This window comes from Gasterosteus aculeatus, chromosome 2 (genome assembly GCF_964276395.1).
Source record: "Gasterosteus aculeatus chromosome 2, fGasAcu3.hap1.1, whole genome shotgun sequence".
Taxonomy (NCBI): Eukaryota; Metazoa; Chordata; class Actinopteri; order Perciformes; family Gasterosteidae; genus Gasterosteus; species Gasterosteus aculeatus.
Window position 1 is genome coordinate 7,774,438 of NC_135689.1, and position 13,906 is coordinate 7,788,343.

Sequence of the window (13,906 nt, forward strand, 5' to 3'; positions counted from 1 at the left end):
TGACACAGGAGACACATGGCTTAAATACACAAGGGAGGTGCAGGTGATTGGACACAGGTGGAAACTATTAGACGATCACAGGGGATGACGGGACAAGGCAGGAAGTGAAGTTACCCGGGGACACGAGTGGCAGAAAACTACAAAATACAACAGGAAGTGAAACCACACCGTGACAGTACCCCCCCCTCAAGGACCGACTTCCAGGCGGCTCACACTAGAGCAAAACAAGGGGTGGGGGGGCAGGGAAACCAGAGACGTTGGTCGGACCACCCGGGAAACTCTGGCGGGCGGCCCGGCGGGTGGTCAGACGAGCGGGGGGCCTCTGGGGGTCGGCCCGGCGGGCGGTCAAGCCGGCTCCGGAGCGGCGACTGCAGGGCATGGAACGTCTCTAGAATGGCAGGCTCGGGGACACGGGAAACCTCAGGGGTCGGCGGCGGCAGCTCGGGGACACGGAACACCTCCGCGGTTGTCGGCGGCAGCTCGGGGACACGGAACACCTCCGCGGTTGTAGTCGGCTCCAGGACACGGAACACCTCCGTAGTCGGCTCCAGCTCGGGGACACGGAACACCTCCGTAGTCGGCTCCAGCTCGGGGACACGGAACACCTCCGTAGTCGGCTCCAGCTCGGGGACACGGAACACCTCCGTAGTCGGCTCCAGCTCGGGGACACGGAACACCTCCGTAGTCGGCTCCAGCTCGGGGACACGGAACACCTCCGTAGTCGGCTCCAGCTCGGGGACACGGAACACCTCCGTAGTCGGCTCCAGCTCGGGGACACGGAACACCTCCGTAGTCGGCTCCAGCTCGGGGACACGGAACACCTCCGTAGTCGGCTCCAGCTCGGGGACACGGAACACCTCCGTAGTCGGCTCCAGCTCGGGGACACGGAACACCTCCGCAGTTGGCGGCGGCTCAGCCCCCCCCATAACCCACCCCATAGCCCCCCCCTCAAGGGCCGGATCCCAGACGGCCCTCAAATCACCAACGGGAGGGTGGGAGAGGACCATGGGATGGGAGGGAGGGAGCCTGAGTCTCGGAGCGGGGACTGGGGGCGTCGGGGTCATGAGTCTCTGAGCGGGGACTGGGGGCGTCGGGGCCATGAGTCTCGGAGCGGGGACTGGGGGCGTCGGGGCCATGAGTCTCGGAGCGGGGACTGGGGGCGTCGGGGCCATGAGTCTCGGAGCGGGGACTGGGGGCGTCGGGGCCATGAGTCTCGGAGCGGGGACTGGGGGCGTCGGGGCCATGAGTCTCGGAGCGGGGACTGGGGGCGTCGGGGCCATGAGTCTCGGAGCGGGGACTGGGGGCGTCGGGGCCATCAGTCTCGGAGCGGGGACTGGGGGCGTCGGGGTCATGGCTGAGAGTCTCGGAGCGGGGACTGGCCGAGTCGGGGGCATGGAACGTGGGGCCGGTACTGGTCGGGTCGGGGGCATGGAACGTGGGGCCGGTACTGGTCGGGTCGGGGGCATGGAACGTGGGGCCGGTACTGGTCGGGTCGGGGGCATGGAACGTGGCGCCGGAACTGGTCGGGTCGGGGGCATGGAACGTGGCGCCGGAACTGGTCGGGTCGGGGGCATGGAACGTGGTGCTGGTACCGGGGGCATGGATCGTGGCGCTGGCTCGGGGGTCGGGGGCATGAATCGTGGCACTGGCTCGGGGGTCGGGGGCATGGATCGTGGCACTGGCTCGGGGGTCGGGGGCATGGATCGTGGCACTGGCTCGGGGGTCGGGGGCATGGATCGTGGCACTGGCTCGGGGGTCATGGGCTTGGGTCGGGAGGCCGGGACGGGAATCTGCTGCGGCCCAGCGCGGGACATCTTGCGCTGCGACCGAGCGGGGTCGGAACGTCGCTGCGGCCCAGCGCTGGACATTGTGCGCTGCGACCGAGCGGGGTCGGGAAGTCGCTGCGGCCCAGCGCTGGACATTGTGCGCTGCGGCCGAGCGTGGGGAGCATAGGTGGCCTGTAGTCGGACCGCAAGGTCCATTACCCGCTCCCAGTGCGAATCGCCGCCAGACGACCACGAAATGGCCGCCTCCTCTGGGGACCATGTGGTGGGCGGCGGATGGTGACCCAGATGCCTACTGAGGGCTCCAGATGGGGAGACGGAGTAGTACAAGTACCCAGCTGGAACCCCCGGGAGGACCGTTCCCCCACTACGGGCAGCCCGCTGGAGACTCCGTGGACCGCCCATTGCCAGACGGGTTCCCCTGAACTCGTCCAAGGGAAAAAACTCTGCTGAGTCCTTTCTTGGTCGCGTCATTCTGTCAAGGTTGCGGGTGGGAGGCAGGACTCAGACGCAGAGTTCAACAGGAACACAGAGGACTTTAATAGTCAATGGTCCAAAATCCAAGGGGCAAAAACACTCAGGCATGAAACTATGGGCATCCAAGACAAAGACAGGACATGCGTGGCTAAAGACAATGACGCGACAAGTGACACAGGAGACACATGGCTTAAATACACAAGGGAGGTGCAGGTGATTGGACACAGGTGGAAACTATTAGACGATCACAGGGGATGACGGGACAAGGCAGGAAGTGAAGTTACCCGGGGACACGAGTGGCAGAAAACTACAAAATACAACAGGAAGTGAAACCACACCGTGACAATGGGAATTACTCAGAGTAAATTGTTGTCTAAAAAAACAGAAGTGTGTGCCAGTGAGAACTCTAATAAATCTAAAAAAAAATATTTGTTCGGGTTAATACGTTAATAAATAAAGAACCGCTCTAAAAATATATGCACATATGTGATTCTGTCTTTGTGCGATATGGCTTTACTGGCATGGATGCATGATGCTAAAAACTGGCTACTGGAATTAAAGTGGCTAAATTAAGCCTACATGAATAAAATCTATCACAGGAGAAAGTATGTACTACACAAGTATTGGTCTCCTGTTGTTGGATAATGAAAGAAGGCTTCTGTGGAGACGCTGGCAAAGAAAAGACCACGCAATTAGAGAAAGAAAATGGAGAGAGACACAGATAGAAGGAGCGAGAGCAGCAGAGAGCCCTTCGAATGTGATTAATGAGATCACTGCAGGGTGGGCTCTGTCATTGTAATAGGCGGAGTACGAGAGAGAAGGAGGAAAAGACCAGGAGAAAGAGTGAGGGACTAAAACAGAGAAAGGGACAGGAAGGAAGAGAGAGAGAAGCAAAGGGGAGGAAAACGAGATGGGACAGCCAGTTGACTGACCAGGGTAAATTTAACTCACTGCTATGACAAGAGAGAGCGAATGGGAGACGGAGAGAGACACTAAGAAGGAGAAGCAGATATAAGGCCTGGATGAATGGAACGGCAGGGCCTCTCAGTCTCCCCTTAGCCTTTTAACGGTGTAGTCTTTAAGAGAACCCGGGACCAGGGTTTGGAGACGGAGGGCTTGTCCTGCACAGACACTGCCGCTGCCGCTGCAGCCGCCCCGGCACGGGGTTAAGAACTGAGCAGGAGGGAGGGGTCAAGGGGAGGTCAGGTTCTAAAAAGGTCACACAGACATCCTACCAATTCAATGAAGAGGCGAGTCATTAGCGACACTATAGATGGTTATGGTAAATAAACACCTATGGCAACCACAGACACACTCAAACATACTCATTCAATTTGGCACAAAAAAGTCATTCTTTCAGTCTTAAGGCCTTAAGACATCAGGGGGGTCTTTATTTCACAAATCCATTTAGTGCCAATGTAGTGTAGACAAAAAAGCATCCACCAATCACGTTCTCCAAAGCAGACGGATTCAAAGCGTGCACTATAGTGTACAACAACAAAGAGGCTCCTTATTGTGAACTCAGACAGCAAACTTTTGAACTCCACAAAGGCAATGTATACCAGATCAACTCCTTTCAGTCTTCACTACCTCACCCTAAACGCAATAGATGTATACAGTATTCTTCAAACGGTTTACAAGAGGATAAGCAATCTACTCACAGCATTTTGGTTAAAGTAAAATATTCACAGTCGAGTATTTCAGCCTGTTTACGTCACCGCTGTGCACAGTTCTATAGAACACATGGGAATTGCATTGCCTCAATGAATTGTAACAGTCATTGCAAACGTCGGCTAGATGGACAGTTGACGGTCTCTCTGTGAGCTGGCATCCAGAAGACACCCTGAGGTTGTAGAAAACCATCTCTTTGTGCAATTGTCCAAATAGTGCATAATTTAGGTCATGTGACTCAGCCTCTTTGAGAAAGTGCTGCAAGTTGTGTTGGGAGGATGAATGTTATTTTACTAGCAAAAACCTTCTGCAGGCTATGCTTCGCTATCAGCTGTTGCCAATGGGCAAACTGAGGCAGTTTTGTTTATCATTTAGTTTAACATGATTTAACAAGGTTGGAGGCAATCTAGCAAGATAGTCCTAGAGTCTGCTGTTAAAAGTTACATATTAGCACTTTCATTCAAGCTAAAATACTCATTTTGTCAGTGTGTAAACTTGTTTCAAATGTTGGTTGCATGCTTTCCTAAATAGTTGTGTTGAGAAGCGGGGTTTTCGTTGAATTTAAAACAGAACAATTGTTTAACAAAAGTAATGGAATTATTTGCTGTGTGCAGGATTATTTGAACCCCACCATTCAATGTGAAACAAGTCACATGTAATGTCCATCATAGAAGGCATTCAGTGAGAAATAGCAATTTGTGATTGGAAACGTGTTCTACCTTGTGGCAATTGTGAGAATGCTTTTCATTTGTAATTGTATTTCTTTTCATGTTGGCTCAAGGTTAATACAAGTCATGCAGCCACACAAAAAATGTTTAATATAGCTATTAAAATGATTACTTCTCTGTGCTTGTTTATTTGCAATCCCACGTGAAAGAACTAATTACCAACCACAACTGAAAGCAGTTATTGAAATAAAATGAAGCAGGTTTGTGTTCATATAAAGGTTCATAGATCATGATAGTGAGTATGTTTGTTTGTGGATGCAGCTTTGGGGGAGCGGATAACAGGAAATTGCCTTCGCATTCGGTTGTTGTACATCATACTTGTTGGTAGTTAGAGGCTCAATTCTTTTTCTGAGCATGTTGATCATTTTGTTTCTCCATTTCTGTCCTTTCACACCTGTCCACCTCTTCCCGCTTCATCCCCGTCTCAATTCCCTCCTTCTTTTATCCGCTTGACAATAAAGGTATGCTACAGCAAATAGGGAGCCCGAGGCTTGAAGGGCAGACTGACAACAAAATCTGTTTAGCCTATCTAGGCCAGGCTGTGCCAGACCTCAACCGCAGTGCAGCAGGTGAGCAGCCTCTGGGTCGACAAGCTGCAGACTGGCAAAGCTCTCAGATCACATTTCTTAGGGCCGCCAATCCAAAGGACTAACTCTGTGAGGCTGATTGGGGGTGAACAGAGCGCGGGAGGGTGAGAGAGGAGTTGGAGGGGAAGTTGCCGCTCGTCCACCGGGGGCCCTGCAGGAGCAGCTGCCTGCATTTACGAGGCTTTCAAGTTGCTGACACTTGATGCCCTATGATCACCTGCTACCTTCAGGAGGCACACGCCGTCTTCCCGACGCACACATCCGTTGTGTCATTCCGGCCAGTGGGGGAGCCGGGTGAGTCAGACGTTAACCAGTTCAACAGGCCTTCTCCACTTAAACACCTGAACCACCCTTTCAAGCTGCCCACTTCGGCTGCCAGCGGCATCCTCCAAACCAATTCCTGATTACCTATCAGGGCATGATGAGAATGATTAATTCAGCCGAAAGCAGCGCATGATGGTTAAAGGATAACCGGAAGATATTTATACGTTGCATGGTGTACTGCCGATACAACCCGGCAGTAATCAACGGCTGATTCTATCAGCATCATTTGTGGTGGTTTGAATCAAGAGAACAAAGCATGCATTGAGGAGATACTGCGGAAAAACACATATGTTATGTTTGAATATATTTTTAAAAGGCTAAATTCAGAGCACATCCATAGCCTCTCAAGGTCTGTGAACATGGTGACAGCTTAGCAGGCAGCTCACAGCTAACAGCTCTAATAGTGAAAACAACTCCAACAGTGCCGATAGCTCAGAGCGTTTACATGGAGGAGGATTGGAGGGCGAGCGCTATGCTTCCGGAAAAAAAAAATCATATAAGCTGTAACCGCCGAATGAGTGCAGTGCAAAGAGGGCAGCCATGAGCTAACCAGTGCGGCACAATCACATGCGCCGAGAGGCTGCGTAGACAGAGCACAGAGAACCATACACCACACCACTGGGAGAGTGACCTCATTCTCTCCTCAGGTTGATCACTCCTCTATTTCTTTACATCGCAAACAGCTGCAAAACGAATGCCCTGAGAATCTTTGATGAATAGAACGACATAAAGAAAGCATGGAATACACTCCCCCGATGCCACCTGGGAGTGTATCAGGTTCAACAGCGTTTAACCCCTGCTGCTCTGTAAGGGAGAACTGGGATGGAGGACGTTTATTCTCAACTGTCTGAGAATTGCATCTGATTAAGAGAGGAATCCTGAATGTGCCTCAGATGGGCACTTGCTTTAGCATCCCACATTCATCTATTGCTGGGATGTCTTTCAATATCCAATTTTACATGTGCGGCCTTGCCCTCCATCTCAATCTATATCAAAGGCTGTGCTCCCTGCAGCGCTTCTCTTCCTTAATGCCGTTGTTGCTTCCCACCAATCCCAGTTCCCGAGTGGGATGGATCTGTGCTCAAGCACCGAGTGCACCACACACAGCCAATTCCAATTTAGATGATGTAAGTCTTGGATAATGGGTATTCGGAAGAAAACGCAGAGCAGATCGCATATCTCTGTATCTGACTTGCAGAGCCCTCAAGCAGTCTTTTGGTCTTTGGGTACATAGGAGTGATAATGGAGACTGGTGAGCATCAATGTAAACCTACATCTAGAATTTAAATAGGACATTAACTCCTGGGCAGGAGTAGAAACTCTGGTCAGTGGCCTTATGCTTTCATCTATGAGGCTCTAGGTATCTCTGTGGGCTCAGTGGACTCAGGACAGATGTTTCTGATATATGATGTATTTTAATAATGTAAACTTTCCGCTTGATGAACGTGCATACAGTTCAAAATGAAAAAGTTTTCTCAGGTTTTAAAACTACATGGATTCATTGAGACAAAGGTACAGGCAAAATATGGGATTAAATAATGTTGTTACATAAAATAAGTCAGGCTTTGGTTGAGCTGTGGTGAAATAAGTCAACATTGACTTATTTTCACACAGCACATGAACAGTCGTGTCCTGTGTGAATTTCAGTATTGGAGACAGTATTATATTTAATAACCAACCTCCATCCCTCTCTGACCTATATAGACTTTCAAACTCCTTATAACAACTTGTGTTGGTCTAAATGTCTAATATTGATGCATTGGAGTTGAGGGCCTGGTACATCCAATACAAACGCTAACGAGTGCCTCGTTGCATCGGTTTAATACGCAGAGTGTCACTGATCAAGTCTTTGAAGAGTTGGGATTGAGACTGGATTGCTGGAATACAGCTTCTGGTTTTATCTTAGAGTGTCTGGTATTGTTCCCGATTTATAACTGGTTTCCGCTTTGCAAGAAAAAGTGCACAAAGGCCTGTGATATTGATTTCCCCCCAGCAGCTTTCTGCTGAGGTGAACATCTACTACCCTCCACAATCCATCATTGCCTCCAGGGTGCCACCCAGAAGTTTACCACCACTTTTTGAAAGCCTCTTGACGCTCAGACGACAGGGCTCCACGGTTGTATGATAGTACTCGGTTTCAGTCTTGGTTGGGAAGCAAAATTCTCCAACTTTTAGGAAATAAAGATCTGTTCGTTTGAATCTACATCACACAGGGAAATTGTAAGTCCTCCACACCCTGTACACCTGATCATAGAATGTGAGTGCCAATATACTGGATGAGGCTCTCTGTGGTGATATTGTTTGGAATATATATATATGCACCTCTACCTTCTTAACCCCTCTTCCTCAATCAATCCCCTGCAAAAGCCGTGCACAGGCAGTGGTATATCCGCCAACACTACCCCCCCTGCTTTGCCATGCTCCAGCTGAGCCCAGCAAACAGCAGCATATACAGGAGCTGGTCTGCAGGGAGACCGAGAAGGTGGGGGGGCGGGGGGGGTGGGGGGCGTGATTGAACGGGGAAGTGGGATGTTGAAGGGGGGGGGGGGGGTTTGGGAAGGGAGCCAATCCAATTACAGGCAGCGTTGCAGCCCTGGTTTCTTTGGCGACACTAAATTCACATTTCAACGGTCTCTCCCCCCCCCCCGTTACCTTCCTCCTTCTCCTATCTCTGCCTCTTGCTGCTTCTCTTTTCCTCATCATGGCACACACTCATACCCCCTAACCGTGCAGCCCCACACACCCTCCCTCTCCCCATCTGTCCGTCTCTCTCGGTAGCCCTAAAGAGGTTAACGGTATAGAACTGTATCACCGGCACAGAATCAAATCTGCTCACCCTATGGCTGTGTCATGCTTCGATTTGCAGGAAGCCTGCAGTCTTCTACCCCCGTCTACACAACCGACGCAACTCTGTAGGAGCTTAACCCGCCGTCTGCAAAGGAGCTGCAGCCAGGGGTCACCACATCGGGTCACTGGGGGGCAGGAATGGGCGACACTCTTTGCCCATTCATCAAAATTCTAAATATTGTAATGAAAATTAAATATGATAATCCTACATTGATAAATATATTAAAAAAAGCATATTGCTTTCTGATACAGCCCAAAGGGAACTAAGATTAAGAGGTCTGGGTCATCCATTGGTTCATGGAAATCTAGTGGAATGCATGAAATAATGTTTGAGCTGAAAGGACCGGTCGGAAGGACCTCTAGTATCCCACCAATGGTCCTGTTGTTTAATGTGTCTTTACCCACAACGTGGCTGATGAAATACAACATCTATGACATTACAATAACATTTAGCGTGAGAGGCTATGAGCTAATTATTATAACAAGAAACAAGATGATGCTCATTATATGAACAAGTACAAGTGGTAGAACAGCCCAACTCTTCCCCCTGGCTCAGTGGTTGAATGCTCCACAACGTCTTCCTGAAATGGCCTCCCGCAATTCTAGGTGAACTTGTCACATTGGAACGAATTCCTCCCCCATGTCGGCGTTACTGTGGTTACATTCATGAGGAGTACACTGTTGAGAGGATAACTCGCGTTACAACACAATGCTAGTTTGCATGGATTGTCAAGCAGGGGGCAGAATATAGGAGACGGGGCTCTTGGGGAAGGGACATGACAGCTCGAGTATGGAAGGAAGGGGAGAGATTTACCAATATGCAAGAACAGAGGGGGAAACACTTTTCTGTCTCATTTCATTTAAATAAATCAAAAAAGGTGCTATATTATTTAACAGCTCAAGCTGGGGATTACATGAGATGAATTTACTCTCCACCACTTGCTGATTTATGTATTGATTAAATTATGAATAGATGGAGATCAAAATAAACCAGGCCGGCACTGTTTATGTTAGGTTGCCTCGCTTGAAATACCAAAGAACATGAAAAAAAAAAACTTCCCTTTGCAATGTTTTCCTCTGAGCACACAGCTGTTGTTAGGGGGAGGGACGACTGTATAAGCCACTTATGGCCATGGAACACTCCTGCTGTCACTCAAACAGGCAGCCCCATGGGAGGAAGAGCTAAATCTAAATGTAGTCTAGAATCCGCCTGTCTATATTACTATTTCCGAATATAATGTCCCGGATAGGATTCAGCCTTATTATGGTTCATTTCAAGATCATCTTATGTTGTTGATATGATTTTATATTAGCAGTTTTTTCTGTTATGTCGGCTCATCCACACAGTTTTGAAAACATCAAAAACAAATGAGGTCGTATCCATATATTGCACAGTAAATGATCACGGTTGTACGAGATATTTTCATGATGTGTTAATCATGTGATTATCATGATAGGTGATGAACAACAATGGTGACACAATGCACAGACACCACAAAGACCTAATGCACTCTAAAACACGTCGATAACAGTTTAATATTAGACAGCCAGTCGAAGAGTCAGTGCCTAAACACTGCAACAGCTGCTCCAAATTCATCAGCAACATTTTTTATATACTTTTATTAAAAATCGAACTGATATTATTCCAAACCCAGAGCAATTATTTCCCTCGCCATTTAATTCTGTCAGTGGGCAATCTTCTCTAATACCTTGTTTCCTGTGGCTGGTGCATGAAATCTAAAATTAACTGGCTAGCAACCCTTTATACTCTGTGTGGCTTATATGTATTCTGTCACAAAAACCAGGAGCTTTGGAGCACGGACCTCCTCACACTTTTGCCCCTCAGCGAGCCACAGGCAGAAAGGTGCTTATTAAAATTAATGGGCTAGTACAGCTTACTCAACACTGTGACACAGGAGCTCACTTAACAGGTAACTGACCACTACAGTGCTCCTGCTAGCCATCACTATTATTCCTTCCATAACGCTTTGAAAGCAGGCATTAAATATTAGGTGGATAAGTTTCCCTCTGACCATGAGCTATCCGGACGTAAACGTGTGTGTACACCACGGACCTGTGCACAGTCTACATGCATCGCAAAGATGAAAGAAGCAGAACAACAGGAGTTTAACTGCTGGGAGGGAGAGGGACAACAACTGGTACGCACCTTCTTTAGGCGTCCACTCTTGGTGCCCACGAAGGCTACACAGTAACCATTGTAGATGTAGGAGGTGACAGAAGTCATTCGATCTCGAGTCTCGGTGTAGAGAGTGTGACCCGTCACCAGCTGAGAACCACCGAGCGGCTGGTTGATGTCCAGACCGCAGAAAGAGTCGTCGATGGGCACCGGCTGCAGACACAGACAAGGAGAAAAAGTTAAGTTATATGAATGGAACATGGAAAAACAAAAGGAGAAGAAAAAAGGAGCTAATGACAATGACACAAAAGTGTCACATTAAACATGAAAAACCATGACAAGAAATGTATTATATGGGAGGAGTGGGTGGCAACAAAAATACTTCAGGAGGAGAGGCAGACTCAGAGAAAAAGACATTAAAGAGGGCATAGGCTGAGACCCAGAGCATTATAAAAGAAGACAGCTTGGTAAGGAGGAAAAATGAAGGTGACAGAGTGAGACAAAGACTGATGGTCTAAATTGTGAAAATAGTTGCAGTGTCAGAGAGCGTCTGAGGCGGAAATGAGGGAGGTGAGAGGGGTGAGCCTGAGCGGGAGAGAGAGAGAGAGCGCGAGGGAGATCAGAGCGAGGTGGAGGTGTGCAGCCAGACAAACGCTTGCCTCTCAGTTCCACTTTGCAGACATGCCTCAGCTCCGCCTGACTGAACTCCACCTTGCTTTCCCCGTGGCTCATTACCCTGACCCATCATCACACATCTGAAGGAAAACACATGCCGCATGATAACTATGTGCAGTGGCAAATACACTACTTGATGACTTTGCAACCCTGAGATACGCATCGAAGCGATGAACAGCATTTCCTCATTCATTAGCAGAGAATCCCTACCATAAAGTCCCATTAAGTTCTGGCCGTGAGTGAACTGTGTATGTTAGAAAAATCGCGTAGAGCAAAGACTTAACTCGGCCCTGAAGACACAAGGAGTTGGTGAATAAGGAGCTAGACAGCGGCCTTTCTGGTGAATCAAGTCAGGTGCGACAGTCTGAGTGTCAGCGGCCTTTAATTGCCATGTGGAGTAAAGTGACACATGCACACATCGTACAGCGGCTTGCACACAAAGTCTCTCATTTTCCCGAAGAAAGAAATGTCCCCTGTCAACAGCAACTCATTAATTCTCCATCTGACACTAGTGTGCGTCTCTCTCTTCGTCGCTGTCAGAGGGGTAGAAGCAGACTATGTGGAGGGACGTCTCCCACTGTGGGGGGGGCAGGTTAGCCCGTCACCACACACATTGGCTGTAAAACCTTTCAGTGCTACGCAGACTTTAAAGAGTGGAGCAAAGGCTATAATGCAGACAGGGAAAAACTGCCTCCGCTCTGTTGTCACGGCCCCCAAACTTTGTGGCATTTCCTTGTATTTCCCCTGCTCAAAATAGCACAGGGTGCCAGGGGGTACCTCACTGCAGAATTAAAAAAAAATCTATTTGAGCAGACACAATTGTTACAGTTCCAACTGCACATGAGAGAAACCAGCAAATAATTGCTTACAGCTTTATTTAAAACGTAGACCCGTTGGACACACAGAAAAGAATCAGATGGGAAGGCAAGCATCCATCTCGTGAAACAGCCGCGAGTTCCAGACGTCGGCCTGTCAATGGCTGCCGCCTCGAATGCATTGCCGCCATTCCGCATATGGTCTTTTGGGAACGAAGACCATTTGGTTCTGATTATATCTAGATTGTTTAGATGATGTACGCTTAGCAGATTTGGCCGCCGAATCCGATCCCCCCGGATTGCACGTGGTTGAGCTTTCTTGCACACCTTGCAGACGATTCTTTTTTTCCAGTCTCCCGCGCTCTATCGCAAATCTCAGAAGCAGTGATGAAATGCAGATTTGCCACGTCTCAGACTGTTTCGTACAGATTGCGTTGGTTATCTTTAGCAGAGCTGTGGTGAGACCAAAATAGACCTGTAACCCCGTGTGATGAATCCTTATCGAACACCTCTCAATTCAGTGTAATAGTTCTGCTTCATGCGGAGGAAACACAGGTCTGCTTCAACAGTTGACTGCATACTCGGGTTCTGAATGAAGGATGATATCTGCCCTTGGAGTTTCCCGCCCGGGGCATATCGGTGATAACACCAGCTCCCCCTTTGCTCTCATGAGAAGTTAATAAGTTGGTGGGGCACGATGCAAAAGTAGGACAGGATGATAGTGTTAGTCAGAGAGAGACACACGCACACACACACACACACACTGAGACAGCTTGTTACGGGAAGAATCCCATCATAGCTGTCCTCCTTGGGAGTGACTACAGAGATGGTGTGAGCCTCCAGATGGCAGAAGGCTGGACGGCTGAGTGATAAATCTTTGATTGGCTGCTGTGTCTGAATCCCCTGGCTCAGCCGCAGTTCCATTCCCAGCCTCAGCCCCGGCCCGCATGTTAGCATACACACACACAGTGAGGTGTCTGCAAGACGGGAGGGAGAGCTGGGGATGTAATTAGGATGCTCTGCTTTCAGCTCGCTAGCTACCTGCTGCAAGCAATGGGCTATAGAGGAAAGGTATCACCAATACGTGTGTGAGAAACCAGCAAATAAATAATAAAACCAAATCTCTGGTAGAGGTCTAACCTTGATGCAGCTCAGAGTTTGATCGAGCCCAGAGTGCTCCAAAAATACCGCCCAGTGGGCATCGGGAACATGTTTATTTAAGAAATACTAGCGGTGGAACACATGTGCACCTTAGTGCAGCCACAGTTAGACGGAGGCTTTTAGCAGCAATCCGACAAAACATGTTTGCATGGTTGATATATCCGGTCCCTAAATGCAATTTGTAAAGGCTCCAAGAGTTCCTCATCTATTGACATCCATCTGCATTATCCATGTTATACAATGGATTTATTGGCTGCTCATTGAGCATGAGGACACGACCTTAAGGATGACATTTCAGTTTGATTTTCATCACAAGCCTGGTGGTGTATAACGGGAAAGGATTGCAGAAACTTTTGGCAGTGCATTCCTAAATAATGGAGTGGGAGGTGCAGCCTTGCAGGCATAGAAAAAGAATAGAAGTAGAGACAATTCGAATCAACGTAGCAGGATGGTAAAAATGGTGGTAATTTTTTTATCTGAGCTGTTCCCATTATGACGATGGCAGCAGGTTTGCCACATTTTAAACTAAGCGGGCAAGGCAAGTTGTGGACCCATTCAGCTGAGAATTAAGGCTGTATTGACTAAAACGAGCAGTGGACTTAATCCTTACGACTATCGGCCATTTCCTTTGTACTGGTTAAATGACCATTTCATTTAACGGTTCCTCTGATCTTCCTCTATGTTTTCCAGGTAACGGCTG

The 13,906-nt window shown here is 48.8% G+C and overlaps 1 protein-coding gene across 2 annotated transcripts in view; it reads right to left on the bottom strand.

Annotated features, from left to right (window-relative positions):
- The window catches only part of plxna2 (plexin A2), a 157,113-nt gene that overhangs the window by 118,015 nt on the left and 25,192 nt on the right, over nt 1–13,906 (bottom strand). For both annotated transcript variants that reach the window (XM_040193259.2, XM_040193258.2), the window contains exon 3: nt 10,586–10,768. In XM_040193259.2, the coding sequence (XP_040049193.2) occupies nt 10,586–10,768 (183 nt within the window). The remainder of the gene's footprint in view (nt 1–10,585; nt 10,769–13,906) is intronic.